The sequence below is a fragment of the Emydura macquarii genome, unplaced genomic scaffold (assembly GCF_026122565.2).
Source record: "Emydura macquarii macquarii isolate MOO-44397 ecotype Brisbane River unplaced genomic scaffold, CSIRO-AGI_Emac_v2 contig_312, whole genome shotgun sequence".
NCBI lineage: Eukaryota > Metazoa > Chordata > Testudines > Chelidae > Emydura > Emydura macquarii.
In genome coordinates this window covers 9,517,753-9,542,171 of record NW_027130449.1, presented here as the reverse complement: position 1 = coordinate 9,542,171, position 24,419 = coordinate 9,517,753, and the positions used below count along the sequence as shown (strand labels likewise).

The 24,419-nt window shown below is 50.2% G+C and overlaps 2 protein-coding genes across 4 annotated transcripts in view; both read left to right on the top strand.

Annotated features, from left to right (window-relative positions):
* POU2F3 (POU class 2 homeobox 3) overlaps nucleotides 1–13,634 on the top strand; it is a 55,015-nt gene extending 41,381 nt beyond the window's left edge. Inside the window, exons 7-14 of the mRNA XM_067562731.1 lie at nucleotides 2,675–2,757; nucleotides 4,093–4,275; nucleotides 4,693–4,834; nucleotides 6,233–6,369; nucleotides 8,194–8,355; nucleotides 10,675–10,741; nucleotides 11,746–11,878; nucleotides 12,768–13,634. Of these exons, the coding sequence (XP_067418832.1) occupies nucleotides 2,675–2,757; nucleotides 4,093–4,275; nucleotides 4,693–4,834; nucleotides 6,233–6,369; nucleotides 8,194–8,355; nucleotides 10,675–10,741; nucleotides 11,746–11,878; nucleotides 12,768–12,807 (947 nt within the window). The 3' untranslated portion in view covers nucleotides 12,808–13,634. The remainder of the gene's footprint in view (nucleotides 1–2,674; nucleotides 2,758–4,092; nucleotides 4,276–4,692; nucleotides 4,835–6,232; nucleotides 6,370–8,193; nucleotides 8,356–10,674; nucleotides 10,742–11,745; nucleotides 11,879–12,767) is intronic.
* Nucleotides 13,635–17,083: 3,449 nt separating this feature from the next.
* LOC137164226 (TLC domain-containing protein 5-like) lies at nucleotides 17,084–22,203 on the top strand. 3 transcript variants are annotated; one of them, XM_067564916.1, is made up of 3 exons: nucleotides 17,084–17,695; nucleotides 18,149–18,348; nucleotides 19,406–22,203. In XM_067564916.1, the coding sequence occupies exons 1-3, from the start codon at nucleotides 17,646–17,648 to the stop codon at nucleotides 20,044–20,046; spliced, it is 891 nt and encodes a 296-aa protein (XP_067421017.1). In that variant the 5' UTR covers nucleotides 17,084–17,645; the 3' UTR covers nucleotides 20,047–22,203. The 3 variants fall into 3 exon arrangements, with proteins under 3 accessions (XP_067421017.1, XP_067421028.1, XP_067421036.1); XM_067564927.1 differs by lacking the exon at nucleotides 17,084–17,695 and adding an exon at nucleotides 17,719–17,745; XM_067564935.1 differs by lacking the exon at nucleotides 17,084–17,695 and adding an exon at nucleotides 17,865–17,881.
* Nucleotides 22,204–24,419: the final 2,216 nt, after the last annotated feature.

Below are 24,419 nucleotides of genomic sequence, written 5' to 3'. Positions count from 1 at the left end.
CTGCGTGGTCGGGGAAGGAATGTGTTTTGGTTTTACAATAGTGAATAAACCTCGACCAGCGTGTGATTATTCTGGAGACACGCACAACCAGAGCCCATCAGATGATCCTTTCCATGGCATCCATTTTATAAATCTAAATGTTAAGCACCTGATTTAAATTCCAGGAAGACAGTCAATACAGTGAGACTCCTCCAGTCTCCAGGCGGATGGTGACGCCAGGGAGCTTTGTCTTTTCAATTAGTTAAGGTTGTTAAAGCACCATGAAAGTAATAAGCATGGTAGAAGGGCTAAGTACAGTTACCCTCATCATCTGATTTCTGCAAGACAGTATTATGGTTTATGCAGCATCCAAAATGAGCCAAATGCTTTAACGGTCAAAGAAAAGGACCAGATCTCTATCCAAAGGAGCTATGGTATTAATCTTCACAGTCAAAAGAGCTAAAGGTGTCCTAAACTCTTTCACTGTCCAACATTAAAACAGTGATACAAAGATATGGAGGGGACTGGGGGCGTTTCTACAGAGTCCCTGGTTTACTCAGTATCTTGGCAGGCACAGGAAAGTATTCATTCTAAAGTTGAAAGTTGATTGAACAAACACAAGAGAGAACAAGAAATCAAAACAAGCATTTATACTGAAACTTGAAATTAAGTAATCATGCAAAACAAACTTCATCAAAATGTGTTTGTCTCTCTCCTTTTGGAGGCAGAATATCAGCGCCTCTCCTTTTCATTAACAAGCTTTGATAAAAAGGAAAGAGTCAGTTTTGCTATCAGTCCATTCTGTGAGGGGTATTCACTTCTGATTTTAGCAGACAGGCAGACAGGAGGTGGAGAAGAGACAGGATAGAAAAGGTGAGGGAACTACGGCTTTGGTTGAGGTTTCTAGAGCACTGAATGGCTGGTCAATTGCTAAGGGATGCTTTGGCTGGCAGGTTGACCAAGACATCTGTTGCTTGGACTCTGGTTCACGTTTCAGTGAAGGACATCATCTAGTTGGGTCCTTTCTCCTTCGTCAAGGCGGGGTTGTGGCCATCTCGTTTTGCTGTGCTAATGCAGTGTAGTTGATTTCAGGATTCGATGAAAAGCCGAGAAAGTGAGAGATAGGGTTAGGATTGCCAGCCTTCCAGGATTGTCCTGGAGTCTCCAGGAATTAATCTTTAATGAAAGATTGTCATGTGATGAAACCTCCAGGAATATGTCCAGCCAAACTTGGCAACCTTAGATGGGATAGAAGGAAAGAAATAGTGGGGCAGAAAGTAACACAAAAGGGAAAGGAAATAGAACAGGATCTTATGTGCCTCTGCAGTCCTGGCAATTACATATTCCCACCGATGGGCTGAGGACTGGATGTCATGATGATACGATGGCTTTCAGGACTCATAGGTGGAAAAACAAAGCTCTTTAAACAAGAGAAAGGCCTGAAGGCCTTCCTCTTGGGGAGAAAATCCTTCAGTTTGGTCTGATCCCTCTGTGTTGGGATTGGGGAAGATGAGCTGAGGCGAGATGAGAGATAGGAAGTGAAGAGGCATTGGGATAAGATTTTTTTTTTTTTTCAAAGTCTCCTTTAAAGAACCGCAGAAAGGGGAAAAAGTGTGCAGCATAGTTTATCCCCTTGTTATTGTGTCCACCAATTTGGCCTACTCTCCTGGTCTTTTGGTCCATTAGTTTCCGGACCCACGTCGTCTTATTTATTAAGTCCAACCTCAATCACTGTCCTTGAATCTTATCAGTAGGCCTTTTTCTGTTCGGAATAATTCAGTCTCTGTATCTGGTTTTCTTGCACCAGTTCATAACATTCTTTCTTTAAAGTAACGTGATCTACTTTCCACGGTTAATTCCCAAGCAGGCAAAAAGTGATAGGTTTTTGTGACACCTTATAAACTTTCGCATACTTTTTACAATTGAGCTTACAATTAAGGTAAATATTTAGGCCCAATAACCCCAACAGAGCTCAGTCAGATGTTAGCTGTGATGTGATGAGTCAGCATAATTAACAGGAGGGAGAAGGGTGAGGTAGGACCAGGGTTAAAGTACCAAGATCCAGCAATCATTCAGATGGAGTGTGCGCACGTAGCAACACGCCGACACACTTCCCAGGGTTTAAACACAGGGACCTTCAGCAACAAAGCACGGAAATCTACTACTAACTATCAGTGGTATTACTTGGTTTCCCATCCCCATAATGCCTAAGCCCAGATACCAAAAAGTTGTACACGCCTATGATGCCTTACAGTTCCCCCATCTGTAAAATGGAGAAAATGATGTTTACCTCCTTTGTAAAATGCTTGGAGATCTCTGGATGAAAAGCCCTGTATAACAGGTATAGAAATATCACAGAACATCTCTGGGGGCTGTTGTGCCCAACAGAAGAAGAAAACGTCTGTCTCTCTCGTACAAAGAGTAAGGCCCCAGTTCAATAAGACACCCAAACATGTGCTTCAGCCCCATTGTTTTCAGTGGGTCTTAAGCCCATTCTTTCAAAGCTGAAGTGCTTCTCTGTCTCTGGAGACAGTGTCCGACCTGCCTGCCGGACCACTGTGCCATGTCCCACAGCCGTATCCCCTCTTTGGGCACTGCAGGCTCCAGCCCCAGCCTTGCTGAGTGCGAGAGATCTGTCTAGATACTTGAGGAGTGGTCAGGCGAATCCGGTCTCTCTTTCTCCCTCTCTTATCAGGTCTGCAGTCAAACATCCTCTCCTTTCCCCAGCAACAGAGCAGCCTCATCCTCTCGCAGCCTGGACCCAGCCTAGCGTCACAGGTAACTACTTTCTCAGCCGGAAGTGGGATTGAATTGGTCATGGGCCTCATGTCAGCGGCTGGGCAGGAGCCCGAGAGCCTCGGCTGATTTGCACCAGGGAAGAAGATCGCAGCCAAGCTGAGGGGATTCAAGCTTTCCCCATGCTGGTCCTCTTCGCCTCCGATCCACAGCGCTGGCAGTGCCCCCATCCAGTCACAACTGCGGCTGCGGGGCTTGGGCCAGACGTCCTAGCTCGTTCCCATGGCATGGCGCTGCCTCCTTTCCTCGCCCCTGCATGCGCTGGCTTCCTGCTTGGATCAAGAAGCTCCTCAGGGCCGGGGCTTTGTCTTTTCCAGCCTTGTAAAGCACCTGCCCCAAAGCAGGTGCTATGCAAATAAAACTAATAACCTCCAAAATATTTCCCCTCCGCCTCTGCTTTTGCTGGCTTGTTTGCCTTTGTGGTAGCCTCCGCTCCTTCCCACTTGTGGGCTCTCGGCACCTGGGCCGTCAGTTTCTGAACCCTTTGGGAGAGAGCAGTTTCCACTGGAGCCACTTGCCCCTTTCACCTCCCCTCATGCATAGTTCCTAAGGGGAGTGGCCCCAGCTGGTCTGTAGGTCCCTCAATGGGATCATGCAGAGGAAGGGCTCTTGAGGAGTTACGGGTTCTGGCTGGTCACATCTCTCCGTGGGCAATGGAATTCCATAGATGACCCTCCATGGCTCACCAAAAACCATCCTCCACTCATCAGGCGAACTGAATACTCTCCAGACCTGTGCCCTACTTGCATCAGGCACAACCCGGAGGTCGAAACCTTTTTATCTTCCTTTTTCCCATGCCACCCCAGACTGTGGGGGCTCGGATGGGATGCAGAGTCAGACCAGCCCTAGGTTTGCAAATTCACAACCCAACCCACAAGATTATGCGGAAACACCCTTGGCGTTGCCCTTCTTAGTAACTCAAACAGCAGCTCCCTTGATTTTTGCAGCTGATCAGATGAGCCAATGGTCCATCCTTTCATTTTTAAATGCCCACCCTTAACACCAGGTATTTGTTGCTATTTTATACCTGATCCCCAAATGAATGCCAGCTCTCCGTGATCTACATAGGTTTTGTTCTACAGCCTTTTTGTAGCGGCCAGAACTTTGAGCCCATCTCCCGTAAAACAGTTTACCCTTCTCATCCCATACTTGTCTGGAAGGATCATTTTGCCCACCATTAACATGCAGCCCCCTCAGCAGTGGGAAGTGGTAGCTGTTTAACAGCATGGCCATAAAAAGCCATGTTCCCTAAGGCAGGACGGTGCAGAAAATCCTGTGGCTTTTCTGTTGTTGTACCTCTGATTTTGTTTTTAACAGACAGTGGGACGTTCCGGGCTCTCTGGGCCATCTTTAGAGCCCCATCTGGAGATGCCACAGCATTTGCAAGTTGCAAAACACCTGCCATCCTCAGCAGTGTCTGACGAACCCAGCGACCTGGAGGAACTAGAGAAGTTTGCTAAGACTTTCAAGCAGAGGCGAATCAAACTAGGGTTCACACAGGTGAGACGGAAAAGGCAGTCTCGTGATGAGTGGCTTAATGGTGAGATGCACAAAGTGGGGAGGATTTAATATGGATGTGGGCACGGAGAGGAGGGGATTTGTACAGATGTGTACTTTATGGGAACACCCCTTGGAAAGCACAGATGAACAATGGATGAACAAACCCCTCTTGAAGATGCATTACCTGTAAACTCCGGCCAAGCGTAACAATTACCTGCAGCCTCTTTGAATACTGGAGTGTAGGAAAGACGCAGGGAGGCCTTGGGGGGGTCTATCTCCAGTGATGGAAGAAACTAGGCTGGTGAAGAACCTGGTTTGTTGTTACTGTAGGAGTTACCTGGGAGTGAATTAACAACACGGTGGGGAGCTGCAAACGGGTTTCCTCAGCTAATCTTTTCATTTGGATTCCCCTGGCAGGGCGATGTTGGGCTGGCCATGGGTAAGCTGTACGGCAACGATTTCAGTCAGACCACCATTTCCCGCTTCGAGGCTCTCAACCTGAGCTTTAAAAACATGTGCAAGCTCAAACCCCTGCTGGAGAAGTGGCTGAGTGATGCAGGTAGGGCACCACGCCGTGCTTGTGTGAAGGCTGCCGTCTTGGCCAACGAGACAGGGATTGAACTGTGGACCTCCCTAGCTAAAAGAATAAACTGCAACAGCTTCTGCCCAAGTTCCCAGCCTGGGGTTGTAACAGGCTAATGTCCTCTGGCAATTGGGCATAGAGGGGGACAGGTAAACACGCTCACCAATGGGATACACCTGCAGGGAGAAGGGTAAGGTCGCCGACGATGTCTTGAACCCATAGTCAGTTATCATGGTGTTGCAAGCTAAGCCACGCAAACAGGGAGTCCTCTCATTCCAGAAACGCACGCCTCAGCCACCTGAGAAGTAGTGTGCTCCTTTGGCCAGATTGTCGCCCGCACATTCAGGAGATTTTTCAGATCTATTTCTGGCTTTTCTGCTGGTTAACCTTGGGCAAATCGTTCTGCTACTCTCTGCCTCCATTTCCCCATCTCTAAATTGGGGATATTGAGACTTACCTCCTTTTATACAGTGCCCTGAGATCTACTCATGAACCATGATTATGAGAGCTAGATATTTATTATTGAGAGACTCCCTGTTAGCTGTTGCACAGCAGTTCTGTGGTTCATATCCTTTTATAGACTGCATTGTAGCCACATACACTTGAGCGACTGTGACATTCCATCATCTAGTGGTGACATGGACACATTCAGCCAATTTTTATTGCAACAGGAAACGTCTCAGCAACTGGGTGAAACTCCCAGCATGGTCCCCACCTGGTGTCAATCAACATAGCGTCACTGAAGTCATTGCAGCTACACCAATTTACAACAGTTGAAAACATAGTGCTCAAAGTTGCTGGTTTGGAAATGTCATTTAAAAAGGTGGAAAACAATATTTTGGGCAACTTTTCACTCCTTTTCTGACCAGCCTCATTAGACGCTAGAATTTGGGGCTATTTTGAGCCACTCTAAAGGTATCACCACTAGGGAAGGAAGGGTTCTTAGACCATATTCTGAGCCAGGATCTTTAACTTGTTTAGGGAGGGGCCAGTGGTTCCCTGCTAACTTCCAGGAGCAAAAATCAAACAACCAATAAATCATGAATAAATCTTCATTATCATTGTAGCAAATCCCAAAGGGACGTAGCCTCCTAGCAGATTGAGCACCATGCAGATTGATCTCTAGCTAGGTCCTTAAGACGGACTGGCTGTATGTTCAGTACATTTGCACCAACAGTCAGGATTCAGGGATGGCCCTTTTGCAAACTTTAATTGGTAATTTTTGCCTTAGGGGCATGGACAAACCCTTGGCTTTTTCAGTTTCAAGGACAGCAGATTGTCACAAGCAGTTAGCTTCAGGAAACACACCCTCCCGGCGTGAACATCACTGGTCCCAAATCATCTTGAATCACTTTGTTCCCTCTTTTTCCCCAGAATCCACTCCTCTGGATTCCTCCACGAGCACCCCGAATTCCTACCCTTCAGTGAGCGAGATGTTTGGGCGGAAGAGAAAGAAACGCACCAGCATTGAGACCAACATTCGTTCCACGCTAGAGAAGAGATTTCAAGATGTGAGGGGAAAATCTTACCACCTGTTATGAGCTGTATCTCCTAGCCAGAACTTCCTGCTAGTTCTGGATAGAGCTAAGAGAAATTTTCTTTTTTCTTTCAGGGTTTTTTGTTTTGTTTTGTTTTTTATTAACCAAAACAACTTTAGCTAAAGTGTTGATGGAAACTTTTTTGGTGAAAAATGCAGATTTGGGAACACCAAAACATTTCATGAATGCATGTCAATTTCAGCAGATTGTTTTGGTTTAAAAAAAAAAAAAAATCTGAAAAAAACCTATACATCTCATTTTGACATTTTTAAAATGCTAAGTTTCAATTTTTCGATTGGAAATGATTTTTTCATTTAGAAATTTCCTTTCATTTTACTTTTAAAATTTTCAAAACATCAGATGTGTGACATCCAAAAGAAACGTTACACTTCAGGCAGAATGAAATGTTTCTATTTCTTTGATTCACCAAAAATTGCAATTTTGGTTTGACACAAAATGAATGATTTTTTTTTTTTAATTTTTTGGATCTGCCAGCAAACCAAAATATCCGTTATTTGCCAGACAGGTATCTGATTCAGGGGAGAGAGGGACAGAAGGAGGATTTTATTACAGCTGGTTGGAAAAGAGTATTTTATTCCAGAGAAAATTTTGAGTTTTTTGGTGAAAAATCAAAAATAGAAATATTTTAATTCAGAAATACCGCCTCATGGGAGTTGTTAGTTTGCGTGCCTCAGCTCTCATCCCCCGTGATAGACTGAGATCCCTGGTCAGACGGCATCTCCCAGGATGCACCATGGTCTACCTTCGTTGTCAGGTGTATTATGACAGTCTTATGGTGTCTCGTGGGAGATGAAATTCCAGCTGGGGAGATCAGCGCACAGAGGAGGATGGGAGCATGAGGCACCACGGCGACATTTCAGAATCAAAACTTTCCAGTTTTAGAACATTCAGATTTTCAAAGGGAGATCAGAATTTGCTACAGAAAGCAAACACTTCTTGCAAACAAACGTATACAGTCAAAAACACAATTTTCCATTTAAAAAAAAAAAAATTTAGATGGAAAATTTTTGACTGGCTCCAGTTTTTACCCTCCTGCCGTAAATCTGAGTGTATCAAACTTGTCCTCCTAGGGTTGGTGAAAGAATAATAGGCAGCCTCTCTCAAATTATCAGAAACATTGCCACTTTGGCCAGCCTGGAGCTTCCTACTCTGGGGCTTTTTTAGAAAGGGGAAACTTTCTCAATATCCTGGTGTTAGGCTTTTGTTTTCTTTATTATTTAGAGGTCCTAATTGAGACTGGAGCCCCTTTGTGCTAAGAGCGGTAGAAACATACAGAGAGCATCTCTGCATCAAAGAGTTTAACATCCACAAAGGGTAGGAGAAAGGAGGTTTCGTTATTCCCATTTTAAAAATAAGGAACAGAGAGATTATAGCAGAGACTCATTCAAGATCACACAGGGAGTCTGTGGGAGATCTAGAAAGTAGAATCCAGATATCTGAGTCCCTGTTCAGTGCCTTCACCGCAAGACTATCCTTCCTTAGCTTCTCCTTAGGTGGCAGCTTCTCCTTAAATACCAATCTGAGGCTCTTAGAATAGAGTGCAGTGCTTCATATGCAGAGAAGGTACAACTGTGCGTCTTCACAGACGTCACTAGGCTTTCACCAGTGTGACTCAGAAAACGTGGATCTTCCACCAGATCTCTACCCTTTCCCGTAGAGAAACCCACATCTCTTCCCCTCCCCAGTTAAGAGCCACATCCAGCTTTCTCTCTTCTTGCCGCTCTAACAGCGGCTCTAAAGGGTTTTCTTTGTTAAACTAAGGCCCTCTCTTACCAGAACCCCAAGCCCAGCTCGGAGGAGATCTCCATGATCGCAGAGCAGCTCTCCATGGAAAAGGAAGTGGTTCGGGTTTGGTTCTGTAACCGGCGCCAGAAGGAGAAGCGGATCAGCTGTCCAATGCCATCCCCCATAAAATCGCCCATCTACAACTCCAGACTGGTGAGACCCGATGCACCAAGGGGTACCGGTTACTCTGCAGGAGGCAGCAAACGTAGCAGGGTGCTAGGGAAACACGTGGTTTGCAGAAGGAGGCAGCAGCAGGGGATGATCCCGTACATTTGTATGGCACGGAAAAGTGCCCCGCCCCAAACCCTCTGCAGACTCCCATGTGGGAACTGCTGTGCCCACCGCTGGAAAGCAAGGTGGACTGTGACAGCTGTTGGAGCACTGGCACCCTGTGCAATAGCTAAAGGGAGGAAGTAAGAAGAATCCTGCATCCAGATGAAACAACAAGCATGGGTTATGTAATCAGAATGCAATTACCCAAACGCTTCTGGGGCTAATACCTTGACAGCAAGCGGGCAAGACTTCTTTCGTTTTAAGTTGCACCCAGAAATACGGCGCTTTCAACAGCACCCTAGAGGGTACTGGCTCAGCACTGATTCACTATCTACTGAATCATCAGCTCCACTTCCCGCTGTACGGTTCCCTCTAGCTGGGGCTTTGGTTAACTCTGACTCAGAGGGAAGAGCATTGTGAAGTAACAACTTCTGATTCCCCAGCACCTCCCAGGAAAGGAGGAGGAGAAAGGTGTGCAGATGTTGCTGTGCAGGGGATGGATTGAGCTGGCATTCAGCATGCCGGGCTGCATTTGTCTGATGGCCTCATCCCTCTCCATAGAATGTAATAGTTTATTCTCTTTTTTTTTTTTTTTTAATTGAAGGCCAGATCCGCAGCTGTTGTTAATCAGTGACGTGTTAGGCTGATTTACACCAGCTAAATATCTGGCCTTAATATTTCTAGCCCTTAAAGTTTCAAAGAAAAGCTTTCAAGTGCTAATGGAGACTGAGTCTTCAACAGTAGCACTGAGAGGTGAAAACTGAATCCATTCATCTCAGTGGGCTGTTAACTCTGAAGCCTACTGGTTTTAATCTCAATGTTGTTAAGTAGCTGACTGCAGAACATGTGAGCAAAAACATCGAACTGCTCTGGAACAGCGGGTGGAGTACTAGTCCACCAATCTATCCATTTTCCTCTCCTGCCATGCATGGTGGTGGCTGGAGAATTTACAGGGATGGGAGAATTGGGAGGGCCACCTAGAAGCAAGACACAATGGATTAGAAACTGAGGGTGTGGCAGAGCACGGCCTTGAGAAGGTTGTGCTAACTAACATGATGGCAAATGTGACCTTGCAGTCAGTTTAAAGGGAGCCCAATCCTGTTCAAGGTGCCAGCTGGTCCTGGATAAAGCCAGCTGGGAAAGCTAGCGTTACCCATGACCAGCTCACAGGATGTTAAACAAAGCTAGTTCCCGCCTACATGACACTGACCACGAATTCGCGTTTAATGTCATGTTCGTTAACGTGATGGCTCAAGGACCTGGAAGTGAAGTATTAAGCCACATATGAGGAGCCAGGTGAGGGTGATGCGTTTCCCTTTTGGCCCCAGTTCAGTAAAGCATTAAGCACATGCTTAACTTCAGTGGGACTTTGAGCACGTATGTAAGAGCGCTGCTGAGTCAAGGCACCTGAGACTAGGAGGAGGCCTCAGAGCAGCTTCTTTCGCCCCTCACCACGCCTTGCAGTGCAGCATTATAACCGCTCACAGCCTGACCTGCAGACATGGCTCCCTTCTTCTCTGGAGGCATGGCGGTGCCAGCGGGAGGTGGCACATTCTCGCCTTCCCATGTGTCTCCTGCGTAGCCTCGCTACAGAGCATGAGCTGCCACCAAGTATTGGGGCACTGCATATAGAAGAGACCCTCCCTATTTTTTCACCCACCTCGGTCACTGCAGGCCTTGACTTGGCACAAAGAAGTTTCCTATTGAGGCAGGTCTGTAGCTTGCCGACGGTCTAATAGGCCTGGCGAGAGTATCAGGTGAATCCTGCTACAGAAGTACCTGCAAACCCTCATTCAGGGAATTAGCTTTGAGAGCGTTAGCGGCCTCTTTCATTCATTCTCCATGAATGTTTTCGTGAGTGAATTTTTGCTGGCAAGAGTGACATCTACAGGTGTAGAGAGCAGGCTATTGTCCATGGGAATGGGGTGCATATATTGCAATACTAATAATGCAATACTAAGAACAGTCTGTGGGAATCTGAACTGTATCTGGCTAAGAAATCTGTGTGGGTGTGTGCATAGCATACTAAAAGTTCCAGCGGGGTAGCCGGGCTAGTTTTATAGTATACGAAGGGATTCCTGTGGGAATGGGAAGCTTGTGCATGACTGTGCATACTCCTAAGGGAATGGCACTCTGGAAACTGTGTTCTTATTAATAACCTTGTGTCACTAATCCACTGTTGGTTCTGTTCTCTTCCAGGTCTCTACCTCAGGGTCCCTGGGCCCCCTCTCAGCCAATCCAATCCATAGCACCATGCCCGGGACAGGTAAGACTGGCTCAAGGATTGATGCCTCTTTTTTTTTTTCCCCTTCACTGATACCAAATTCCTTCTTGCTCTGCCGCCGATCAGTACTTAGACCTTGTATTTGGCCTGAAGTCTGTGTGTGTTTCAACGTTTGGGCCCCTGGGCTGACCATAATTAGCTGCCTGACCTGGCCAGTGCATCCGTGATGGGTGCAGATGGTAGAACCCGCATCTTCACGCTGGCCCAGTAGAGGAAATGCCCCTGGGTGGAACGTTTCCTGTAGCCTCACAGGCAAACGCTGATATTTAGGGATGGAAGAGACCAGAGCACAACGCTGGATCCAAACACTCCTGAACTTTGCGGGGAGCTGGCTCTGGATCTCTCTCTCTCTTGTCTTTTGCCTTGTACTTAGATTGTAAGCTGTTTGGGGCAAGGACTGTCTGTCTGTTCTGTCTCTGTGCAGCGCCTCTTACAAGGGGGTCCTGGTCCATGACTAGGGCTCCTGGGCGATGGCGATGATGATTGATAGGGGCTCGCGTCTTTCCCTGCTAACGTGAAGGGCTTTGGAACAAGACTCATCTCCGCAACCCCAACCCGGGATTTTTTTTAAAAAAAAACTCCTTCACTTGCTCTCTTCTAATCTCTCCTCCCCCCCCCCTTCTTTTGCTGTCTTCCTTCCTTCCATTCTATCCCCAAAAGCAACTCGCTGCCTCCACGTTCGGGCCGAGGGTTTTGGACTGGGATCATGCTGCATGGGGTGTGTCCTTGGAAGAAGATTCTGGCATCTCTTCAGCAGAGCCCTGGCAGATCTCACACCGGAGGAACCATGTGCTGCAGTAGCTGTGCTTCGCTGTAGGGAGAAAGTCCCCTGACCCCTGGTTTAGGGGTGTCTAGCTTGTCAGACCAGGGCACAGTTAAAATGCATTCGCTGTTGCAGCAAGCCCAGGGATAAGGAGAGCAGTGGGACGGATGTACCTGCTCCCCAGTAGGAAAGAAGCCTCATTCTTGTCTCTCCTCTTTTGCAGTAACATCGTCGTGTTCCCCTGGGAACACCAGCAGGCCCTCGTCCCCCAGTACAGGGCTCCATGCCACCAGCCCCAGCGCATCCCAAAGCAACTCTAAAGCCACAATGAACTCGTCCAGTTTCAACCCTTCTGGGTAAGGCAGCGGGGGAGCCCCTGGCAGAAATGCCCAGGGAGTGGGGGCGAAAATGGGACCCTAGAGAAGAACAATCAGGGCTCGCTGCATATTACAGTGATGGACTTAGTTTTTCTTAAGTTAGATGAATCCATGCTCACTCTGAGGGTCCAGGAGAAATGGCAGTTTTGTGCCCCCAAACTTACAGAAAATGCCACGTTTGCTTGAAACGTCACGCTAGCAAAAATGCAGTGAGAGAGCAGGTATGGGACGGCAATGCTTTCCTTCTGTGTGTGGTAGGAAAAGTGGGGAAAGGAGAGAGGCAGAGGAGAAGATGTATTTTGCTGCTGCTCCTATTTAAATTAACTCCTCCGCATCCAAGTTGCTCTCCCTGGAGCTGACTGAGTGTCCACTCACGGCAGTGGTGCTGGGTGACAGATAAAGCAGAAGGGATACATTTCCTCTGTCTCTTCTGGCCTCAACAGATCCCCCATGCCCTGGGGTGAAGCCCTTCTTCTTGTTCCTCATCACATGCTGTGCTGCTGCTGGTGTCCTCCACCCCCAGCCACCGCAGCTTCTGCTCCCACCCCATGTTGGCTGTTGCAGCAGCTGCTGTGGCTCCTGAATCATGGAGGGACTCGCTCTGATCCAGCACTGAGATGAGGCCGGAACTTCTCTTAGGTTGTCCTTGTGACTCCGCATGCGTGAAATCTGAGCAAGGTGGGCGCTTCTTGTTAGCCATCCAGAGAAGACTAATTTGGTTACAGACCACCCCCCTGTTGGGGTCAGAGAACCAGTTGCTGGCTCCGAGTCTAAGGAGAGCTACAAATGAAATAACGATTAGGTCACGTTTCAGGGGAAAGGAAAACAACAACAGTGTATTTATGTCTGTTTCCTTTGTTTCAAGCAGATCTTGGTACCGATGGAATCAACCCACTTATCTCCATTGAGGTTTTTTGCTCCATCATGCATAAAGGGAGCCTTGACTTCTAGCTATGGACCAACTTCTGGGGCAACGGTTGGAGCTACGGTGCCTTCGACGTGCAGCAGAATGAAGGTCTTGCTTATGGGAGCCCAACACAGCTGGACTGTTAAGAGACTCAAGCTGTAATTGAAACTCCCAGGCCATTCTCAACTCCAGCAGTGAAATGTAATACCCTCCCGGGTGTTAACCCGCCCTGTCAGCACCAACCGCTGTCCATCATGTGCGGATATCCGCCATACTCTGTATTGCCTGATAATAGCTAACCTGGAAGGATTTACATGTTATAATCCTCCCTCTTCTAGCTCAGTTCTGAGCTTCACATGGGACGGGTCTCGGGTGCCATATCTGACCCCACATACATGCGTGCAGACGTCCCCGAAACCCCAAAATTGAACTCAGGTTACCAAATTCATTTCACCAAAGACCCTGCACCTACGTGTGTGCTTTGCTGTTCTATCCACTTCCCAGGTTAATGCCATTGTGCTTTATTCCCTACTAAGCCAGTTTTCCTTTGAATGATTCTGCCCTTTTCTAAAACGCTTTCCTCTCTCTCTTTAAATGTTTAAAGCCACGTGCCTCTTTTACTTTTTTTCCCTTTAAAAAATGCACCCCTGTTTGTAAAGACACTGCCCTGGTCATTGCTCAACTCTGAGCCTCAGCTCACTGCTCCCTTGTAGACTGCCACTGTTAGACGTCATGGGTGAAATTTCAGCTCCACTGAAGCCAACAGGAGTTTTGTCTAAGGTTTTCTCCTCACGTTTCTTTTGTTTCCCTCTTATTTATCCATTGGGCTTCATCAGCTACCAAACAGGACCTCCCTAATTTTGTGTGTGTGTGTGTGTCTGCGCGCTGATCATTTTTGCTGAATTATAAACATGTAAATAGCTTTCCCATTCTTATGTGGTATGTTCTTCCATTCCTAGGAGGACAGTTTGTATAACTCAGGTGTGAATTTTGTGGATTTTATGTTTCTCTGCATGTGTGTGTGTGTGTGTTGTTTAATGTTATTAAAAACCAAAGTATAGAAAATCTAACACATTTCACAGAACATCAACAGGGAAATCATGCTTATTTCACAGCTTGTCTATCTGAAAAGAGTAAATATTTCATTTTGTAGAGTAGAATTAAGACATGAATTACATTACAAAGTCATGAGCGAGATCCTCAACTGCTGTCTATTGTCATAGTTCCAGGGACTTCTATATCACGGAAGCTCTACTGCTGAGAATCTGGGTCATAAAAGTGTAAATAGACATTTTGGTTTGCAGTTTATTCTATTTCTTTTACTGATGTCTGATGGTTATTTTAAGGCAAACGCTAGCAAAACTTTTAGGAGTAAAAACCCTGTTTTATTAGTGCTCTGAACAATTGTTGGTTTTTTTATTCAATGTTATTTTTAAAAGCCCCCAAAAAAGCTCTACATTCCGGGGTTGCACCTACAATGAATTAAATGGATCTTTAGGGTTTCTCAGTCACTTCCACACACACATCTCAATCCTGCAAACATTGTAAATTTCAGGTGTGTATATTTTCATTTGCAAGCTGTCTGAGAACTACTCTAAGCTCTCACCCTAGTGCAGTAAGCAACCTGACTATGCACGTTTGTTCTCTTATACCCTCCCCAGAGGGAGAAGTGTGTGCACGAGAAGGTCTTGTTTTGGTAGGTTTGAATAAGCATACCCCTCCGTGTTTATATTAGAGAAAGCAAGATCAAAGAAATTCACTTTACACATGCCACAAAGGGTGGTGAAGATTGTGGTGGTCCTTAATTCCTGGGGGAGTTCATTCCACAGTCTTGGACCGCCCGTGCGGGAAGGGTCCGGCTCCCACACAGATGAGCTTTACTCTTATTGTTGAGAGTTCTGCTGTGCCAGAGGACCCAACTTGTCGATCGGGGTCTTTGGATGATTTTAGGTATCCTGGGCCCGCACTCTGAAGCATAAATATAAGCACAGGGCAGGAAATTCCAGTTTGACAAGCCTGACTGTCACCTGCTACAATACCATCTAAAAAATGCAGAGGACAAATTGACACAAACAGACCTGCTCAGGATGCAGAGGCTGTGAGAGCTCAGATAAACTTCTCCTGAGGAACCCATATGCCTGAAACAGGTCTTGGCGATAGCTCACTGTCCCAGCGCCCCTCTGCAAGGAGAGAAGAGAGAAAGTTTCATTGTCCATCTGCCTTTCACGACAGACACAACGGTGACTTAAATCCCAGAAGGGGGTGAAGAGTGAACTATCTGCTGTGCTCCGAGCCTCTGCTTCAACAACATCTGGGTGAGCCCCATCCGTATTGTGTTTGTGAGTAGCCACTCCAAGCTTAGATATAGATATGTAGTTTGCTGATGTTTAAAGAGGCCTCTGATGAAAAGACCCCTGAGCTGGGGCAGCCCCGGACTTCAGTCAACACGGAACTTCTCTGTGTGAAATGTTTTTCTGTAGGAAGCTCTCATCTTGCGCCTGCTGTTGTCTCAGACAGGTCCCCAGCCTGTGGTCGGCAGAGCTCTACAGGTGGGCTGCAGGGTGTTAGCTGTCACATGCTGTGGCCCTTCTCCTGGCTTCCAGCTGCCAAGTTGCATTAAAAGAAGCTAAAAACTACATTTAAACTCTTGGGCTCTAACGTGACATTCCCATGAAAGCAGTTGCTGTGGCAGCCAGGGGGTGAGTGCAAAAGGGAGGGGAGGTGTCCAGGAGCCAGGATCTCTAGGAAAATGTTATCCAACCTTGGTCCCAGGGTGTCTACACTGCAGCAGCTATACTGTTAACTCAGAGAGAGGAGCAGTGAAGCTGTACAAATCCCCGCACCGAATCTTGGGTAATTATGCAGCCAGCTAGCCCTCCCTCGGGCCTCACAGCTTCATTGCTCCTATACCAGCGCTAACCAGATTAAAGCACACTCAGACGCCATTCACAGCTCGAAACTGCAGTAGAGACTTACCCTAGGAGACTCTTCTCCCTCACACAGCCCCCGTCTGAGGCTGCACCCTCAACCCCGCAAGATCAAGCAGCTCCTTGAAGGTAGCTGTGCAGCGAATGACTAACCGGGTCCCCTTCTGTGGCCGTGCTCTCAGGGCCGCCGTGGCTGAGCAGGTTTGTGAAAAGGTGTGGAAACTGGGCTCAGGTTTTGTTTCCCTGATTGATCATTCCCTTGTTTACTTCTCCCACTGTAAACTTTCTCCCAAGAGTTTATAACAGGATTCCTTAAAATTCCTGATGAGAAGAGGGGAGGATGGGCCTCGGCATAGGGTGCTTGTCTGAGCGTTGGGGGGAGGATGGGATTCCATTCCCTGCTCTGCCACAGACTCTCTCTTTGACCTTGGGCAAGTCCCTTAGCGCTCGTCCGCACTGCAGAGTTAACTTGAGTTCTTTTTAATGTGCTGCCCCTTGCCCCCTTTCTGTCCACATACACACAACCTCTCCTCAATCACAGTGGTGCTGTAGGACAGGCCAAAGCCGTAGTGCTGCTTACACTCTGGCTTGTAACCTCCGCACCCTGCAGTGAGGAATCAAGTTCAATCACTTGCGTGTTGCTAGTCCTCCGAAGCCTTCCCCCTACCTCTTCTGTGCCCAGGACAAACAAGATTTCCCACAACTCACTGGAAAAGAATCACAGAGTTGTGCCCCCCTAACCCCTCCTAGCACCACCCCTGAGAGGGCAGCACACAGATGCTATGGGGACAGGGACCACTGAAGTACCTAAGAAGGCAGCTGCTGCCCCCTCCTGCCCCCGGGTAAGTGGCCAATGGACTGGTGTTGCTCTCAGAGGAAACAGGGCATGTATTTTTCAACCCACCCTTATGAAAGCTGGAGGCACCCTTCGGAAAACACTTCTGAATCCAGGTATGTGATCACATTGCCTGTGAAATAATGAAACCCTGGCCAAAGTCACTATGAAAGCCAGTCTGATAATAGTAATGACTGGGGGGGTGAGGAGAGTTTTGGCAAAATTTGCAAAATTAATGACCCCCTCTAACCACTGCCTGTCCAGCTGATTGCCCCGGTTTCCCCGCCTCCCCTGCCCCAACACCCATCAGCCGGAGCGAGCTAATGAGTACATCTGTTTTTCCCTTGGAACATCTTGAAATAACCATGGACCCCACCCCTCCACCAGGGGCAGATACATTTTACTACTCCCTCTCTGCATCCTTCCCCGTCTCTTTTCCTCCCCACATCCATCCTTTTCCCTGCCCTCTCCTGTATCCCCCACCCCTTCTTTCTGAACCCCAGGATGAGCTGCTGTGTTTGGTACGACGGGGAACTGGACAGAAGAGGGGCTGGGGCAGAGGGCCAGGGTACCCCCTCACTTCCCTTTCCCCAGCCCCATCTAATGCCCCCCAATAAACAAACACCAGAGCGGGATCACCCCCCTTCCTCTCGCAGCCGCAAGAAAGACCTCACGACATCAAACCGGTTCGAGAGGGACGTTAGCTGGTTCCCCATCCCAGTCCCTTTCTGGGGGGGGGAGGATCTGAGATTGCCCAGCCCCGCACCCCTCGACCTGAGCGGGAAGGAGGGGGGCAGAGGTTAGTGCCTCTCCCCCCTGCCCTAGGTCGGTACACGGCGCGGGGTTCTTGCTCCTCTCTGCACACCTGTGCTCGCTTTAGGGGGTATCTACCCCTCTTCCTCCTGGGTCTGTGCAGGTGCTGCGGGGGCGGGGGGTTATTCCCCAATCTCCAGTCCTACAAGTGAAGGGGGGGGCGCCCCTCTCCCCTCCCCCCGTGCCAGCAGCTGTGCCTAGTGAAGGGAACCGACGTCCCCGCCCCCGCCTCCTTCCTCGCACCTGGGCGGCGCAGCTGGGTTTATGGAGGCGAGCGGCGGCCGGCCCGAACCGAACCGAACCAGCCCAGCCAGGTAACTTCGGCAGCGGGGCCCCGCCTGGGCCGGACCCGGCTCCGGCTGAGGTTGGTGGTGGCGGCGGCGGGGCGCGCTGGGGCGGGCGCCCCCGGCTCCTCCCGCAGCTCTCCAGGGTGCGGCGGGCCCTGCGCTATCGCCCCCCGCACCTGTCCGAGGCGGGGCGCTGCTGGTTCCCCGCGGCAGGTGGGCCGGGTGCAAGCTACGATGCGAGCAGAGCTGTCGTCTCACTCCTCCGCTGCCCGCTCTAAAGGCAGCACCTGGCTAGTGCTGCAGCCGCTGGAGCGTTTGCGCTGACGGGAGAAGTGCAGGTGGAGGGGGGCTCCCAGAGCACTGTGTGTGTCTCTTCCACCTGAGGTCTTGGGGGCAAGTTTGCTGGTCAGTGCTAACGTGGGGCTGGGGCCTTTTCCGAGAGATCACTTCTCCCTAACTTGCATTCTCTGTCCATCCTAGGACCATGTTCTCCATCCTGCTCCAGGTGACCTGCAGCCTGACACTGTGGCTTTTCCTCTACGCCTGTTTCTGCTGCTGGAACAAGCAGCGAACTTACGAGTGGAGTTGCCGGCTGGTCACGCTGATGCACGGGGTCGTTGTCACCGGCCTCTCTGGCTACGTTGCTCTTATCGCTGGCCCCTCGCCTCTAACTCACGCAGGTAGGTTTGGTGGAGTTTTGCCCTGGGACAGGTGATCTTGTCGCTGGAAAGAGGCAGTGTCTCTGTCTTACTGTGCCTGGGATCCGTGCAGGAGGATGAGTTCCCTCTCCTGAATGCTCTTTTGCCATCTCCTGCTGACTGGCCCAGGTTTCCCTTTTGCATGCTCCCATCTATGCTTGGAGCCATGTTTTCTTTGCCTGCCTGTACGTCAAGCCCCTGTGATCTCCCTCAGACCCATCTCCCTTTCTTTCAATCCCTGGCTGCCTAGCCCCATCCTCACACTTTTTTTTTAAACCTGTTTCCCCCAGTCATGCTTAACTACTAAGTGGCATAAAGGAACCTGTGGGCCACCCCCCTTCTTAATTCCCCCTCTTCAGGCCGTGCTGCCACAATCTGACACACAAACATCTGCTACCATTAGTGAGTGAGCACTGTGAAGTTTTAAGGCTATGTACTCGGGACTGTAGAAATGGGGAAGGGGTCTGTGTGGGAGAGTCCTCCTGGTGGACAAAATCCCCCCCACCCAACAAGCCCAGGATGTAGAAGGCAGTCAGTTTGTCTTTCTGACTGCCAGTTCCCTGCAGACTCAACCTGGGATCTGAGAGTCAAGCTGGGTCCTTTCTGACTTGTGCATCACTATGGAGATTTTGCTTCAGTTATACCGATGCCGTTCCATTGGCGGAATATACCTTTGCTCCAGCTGCAGAGCTCACTGCTGTACTGATGATGCATGAGGCAGAGCAGACTCCAGCTCTCTGTGAGCTGTGTAAGCTCTGCTGTGCTAATGGAAGTCAGAAGTAGTAAATCTGGGGAAGTGTCTCTTCTTCACTCCAGTTGGCAGCTCTGACTCTGCATACACGCAGAAAGCAAATCTACTGAGTAGGCGGCCATTGTTTTTCATAGGCACCCTAGGATAGAACAGCACGTTATTGCTTGCAAAACAAGGTCTGGTGGGAAGGAGACCCTGTATAGCGAGATCCACTATGTAGGTTTCCTCTTGGAATGGAGCTCTTAGGAGTAACCCTTCTCAGTTTAATGCACGTGTCTTTCCTTTCAGGGACACCAAACACACCTGTCCAAGTCCGGGTGCTGTGCCTTACCCTGGGTTACTTTATCTTTGACCTCAGCTGGTGCATGTACTTCAAGACAGAGGGAGACCTAATGTTGTCCCATCACATGCTGAGTATTTGTGGCATGATGATCGTGCTGGGCCTTGGCCAGTCAGCCACCGAAATCAACGCCGTCATCTTCGTCAGCGAGATCACCAACCCGCTGCTGCAGGCCCGCTGGTTCCTGCGGGAAACCGGGCGCTACCACAGCTTCGTAGGGGACGTGGTGGATTTTTCCTTTGTGGCTCTCTTTCTGGTGCTACGGATTGGGGTGGGAGGGCGGATCCTGTACTCCATGACCGTCTCGCCCAACCCCATGTGGTTACTCAAGGCTGGAGGCCTGGCTATGTACGTAGTGTCCTTGGGGTTCATGGTCGAAATCTGCAGCTTCGCCAGGAGGAAACTGCTGAAAAAGTACCATGCCTGGAGGAATGCGAGCAGCAGGGGGGTACTCCCGAAAAAGAATGGGCATCTGACGCCACACGCTGAAGGGATGAATGTGTCTAACCTGGGGATAAGGGACTGGGAATCCCGGCCTCGGCGAGCAAGTCCTGTGAGAGAGAACGGTTCAATGCCAGCAGTAATGTGAAGTGGTCTGTCATGGGCTAGTCCTGGACTGAATCCGATGGTCCTGTAGGTGGCTAATAAATACTGATGGGGAAAGGGCTAAAGCAGAAGACGAAATAACTTGCCAATCCCACAGATCCATGTGAAGATACTAACTCCTCGGGTACTGAGGTGGAGGTGGGAGGGTCTCGAAAGGGATGACAGGTACCACTCAAGCTGTTCAATCTGCTCCAGGCAAACTGCTTGGTCCAGGCACACTTTGTAACTCCACCTTCCTCCTCCGCGTTGCTTTAGGACTAGAACCAGACAGCAGGTCTGTGGGGAGTCTGGTCTGCCCAGCTCCACTACCAGCTGTGAGACAGTCAAATCCCTTACTCTTAGCCTCACTTTCCCAAGCTGTGCAACAGCATAATGCACACTTGGATGAGAGGCACGGCACTGCACAGACGCCAAGTACTTCTTGAGGTTGAGCCTGAGATCTTTAGAGGCGAAGTTGTTCTGTGAAGGGCTGGAACTCTAGTTGGGTTAATACCTGAGGCCATGTCTTTGCCTGCCTGCTTTCAATGAAATGCCTCTCCCTCTCCCCCACGCCCCTTAGTCTTGCTTCTGCTGTTTGTACTTACGCTCTCACCCAACCCAGTCCTGATCTTATTTACAGGCATGAAACTTCAGTGGAGTTACTCTGGCCTTGCACTAGCAAAAGCGGGATCAGAGCTGGGCCCATCAGCTCAGTCCACCTCTTCGTAGAGAGGTGCTCCAGTGAAGTGGTGCTTGTTGGCCTTCTCAGCAATGTAAGAGCAGGGATGGAAGGGGAGGTGGAGATTGAAGCCCGCCCTCTGCCCCCTACCCTGTTGCTAGAAGAGTCCTTCCAGGTGAAGGATAATAGAGGACAATCTTGCCCCCATGCCATACCTGATCTGCATCTAAACCATCTTCAGAGCTGTGAAGCAAGTATCTTTTGTTAATGCTATAGTCACATGACAACCAGAGACTATTTTGCAGCTGTGACAGTTAATGTCTGCGCGCAGGCTTCAAAGCAGCGTCCCTTCTGGGGCCTTGTTGCACAGGATCTGTCACCATGGACACCACTTCTCAGGGACGCTTGTTTTAATCTTGCTGCACTTGCACTGACTCTACCTGTGGCTGGCTTGCGCTGTGCCTGAGACAGCAACTCCAATTTCAGCTCTGCTGCAAAACATCTCCTGTTAAAGGACCATGTGTTTGGCCTCAGTCTACCTAGGTTGATTTTCTACCTCCTTCCACTCCACCTTCCTCTGAAAGTTCATGCTAGGAAAGGAAAGCCTTCCCCCTGCTCTGTCAAAGCCCTGGTGTCACCCCTGCTAGGGGAGTTTGAAGAGAGGATGAATGACTATAGTAATCCTGTGATGATCCAAGGGTCCCCCCCCCCATTATATGGAGTCTCTTATTTGGTCTATTGTGGCAGCCCCTCTTTGAGCTGTTATCTGCCTTGAGCTTGAGGGTGGGAGAAGTGGTACTCTCAGGTGACTGGGTTGGGGGGATGGGGAATGCAGAAATGCATGATGGGAGCTGAAGAGGAAGGGCAGTGGAGGAGCGTAACTGGAGGTGGGGGAGAGACTGTCACGTGGGGGCAGGAAGGAAAGCTGCAGTTTCAAGGGGAGAGAAGAAAAATGAAGGGGAACTGGAAGAAAAAGCAAGCGAAGATGCAGCCTCATAGGTGGTTACATTTATTCTGAATGCATCATGGCTGGGAATGCAAACGGAGTCTTCCTGGAAATACGCATGCACATCAGCTGGAGCCCTTGGATATGCCAAGGTTGTGTGACTGGAGCCGCACGAGGCATGAACTCCTTGCTGAAGTTTAATTATTAATGCACCACCAGGGATGGATTGACAAGATTTGTAATAAAGTCTTTTGTGCATAAACTTGCTGTGTATGGTCTCTCTCTTTAGATGGGGGGTGGTAGGACCCAGTACTGCTGTGGCCCCAGTTGTGGCTTCCTTGCTGACCTCTCTCCTAAAGCAAATGTATTGCCTTCCCCTCCTTGCTGCCCTCCTCCAGAACCCCACTGCTTCCTCTTTGGGTCCAGGTCTCTAGGGTATGGCCTCATGGCCAAAGCATCTGTGTGGCGGTGCTGGAAGCTGAGAGCTGACTCAGCACTCTGCCCACTAAGGTAGCAGCTATTCCCCCTGGTGTGAACTGAACTGAACTGAACTGGGAGGTAGGTGTTCAATGGCTTCATTAAGCAGGAGGCTGATCAGAACCAACAACCCATCAGCTGGGAACAGCTAAAGGAGAAGGAGGAAGTTCAAGGAGAATAGGGTGACCAGACAGCGAGTGTGGCTGTATTTTGTTTTATTGGACCTCGGCGGTCCATACCAGCTGCAGAGGCAGTTGCTAGCCCAGCTGAAGCAGAGTTCCCCCACCAGTGAGAAAGCCTCAGATGCTGGGGCCAGTCCCACTGAGACAGTCATGCAGCCGTTCACTAGGGGTCATGTATTGCATAGGGGTGGGGTCTGGTAATCTCTCCTGCCTCGCCCTGGCTCGGTGCATGGGGTGAAGAGGGTGAAATAGCTCTTTCCCTGCTTCTGTTTGTGCCTGGCTGGGGATGCCTTCCGCTAGTGCCTAGTGCAAGGAGGGCCTGGGATGGGGTGTCCCTGGGGGTGCTAGTACTGTAATATACATAATGAGAATAAGCCACAGCCTCTCCCCTGTGCTCTGGGAGAGACTGCGGTTCCCGCAGGCTGTGCACGGGGCAGAGGCGGGGTTATTGTGTTTCTTTCCCACCACCACCACACACAAACCAAACCCTGTCCGTGGGGGGGTCTGGAGGGAATTTGTTCTCTGCTCCCACTGCTTCCTGCTCAGCTGGCTCCGTGCTGCCGTCCGTCCTCCCTACCAGCAGGCGACCCCACGCCGACATCCTGTCTGTCTGCAGCCGGCGTCCAGGCAATCCGGCGCGGCGCTCTGTGGTTCCTGTTACCGAGAGACGCTTTGCTTACAGGGGCGGAGGAGGCGAGCAGCATCTCGCCCGGCTGCGGCCTGGAGCGCTGGCAGGTAAGCTCCCCGGGCATCCCAGTTACTGCGGGACAAGGGCGCATGGAAACTCATCTGTCCAGGGGCGCACGGGGGGGTCCCCATCTTTCCAGATGAAGGGGGGCGCACGGGGGTCCTTATCCGGATCTAGGGGGCGCACAGGGGTCCCCATCTCTCCGGACCTAGGGGGGGCGCACGGGGGGGTCCCCATCTTTCCAGATGAAGGGAGATGCACGGGGGTCCTTATCCGGACCTAGGGAGCGCACGGGGGTCCCCATTTCTCCGGACCTAGGGGGGCACACGGGGGGTCCCCTTCTTTCCAGATGAAGGGAGGCGCACGGAGGTCCCCATTTCTCCGGACCTAGGGGGCGCACGGGGGTTCCCATCTCTCCGGACCAAAAGGGAGGCGCGCACCCGTTCATCCTGCCCGGTCTCAGGGGGGCAAGGGGCTCCCCCTGGCTCTCTCAGGGGCTGGTTCGTGCAGGCTGGGGAGAGACCCTGGGCATTGGGGCCGGCGGCGGCGTCCTTTTTCGACGGGGGAGCCCGCGCGGGTGGAGAGCGAAAGGCAATCCAGCTTTGCTCCCCTTGCGTAAGGCAGGATAAAGCGCTCAGCCGCTCCCAGCTCAGTGGGTCAGGGAACGATGTTCTTATGTCCGTGCCCTACTTACCCCGGGGCTCATCGCAGGTGCTGCCTCGGCTGGCAGTTGCAGCAGGGGCGGGGAGCTGTGTCCTCTGCCCGGTGCATTTGTCGTTGCATCTTCTGGCGCAGCCTGGCGGTGGGACGAGCTGAGTGGCGTTGGCAGCTTGCAGCGTGACCCTGCCTCTGGTAGGGACATTTATTCAGCTCTATATTCACTGCTGGCCTATGCACAGGTGTAGGGCTGGCCCCATTCACGCCCTGAAGCCCCGGAGATACAACATTCCTTGGTGCAGACGCTGCCCCCCCCCCAGCAATGCTACCATGCAGGCTGGGTGATTCAGTGGGCAGGCCTTTCAACAGGTCCGACTGGTGAGGTTGCTTCAGCGGGCACTCAGTATTGGGCCCAGAACTGGAATTCACTCCCCGTGTGCCCAGTGCTCATCACTGCCAGGGCGCTCTGCCAGACCCACTGCTTTCCGACAGCCCTTCTTCGAACAGAGTCGTGTAAGATTTCCCGGCCGTAGCGGGTAGCCGGCTCCAGAATTGAGAGGCCAGAGACCTACGTTCTACCCCGAACCTTGCTGACGAGTCAGTGTGTGTGACCGCAGGTAATTCACGTCCCTTCTCCGTAGCTCAGGGTCCTCATCTGAAGAAGGGAGATAATGATGCTGACGCTCTTTGGGGAAGCGATCTGAGAGTGATGGAGGCTGCTAGATATTGCTGTATATCCATTGCCTGC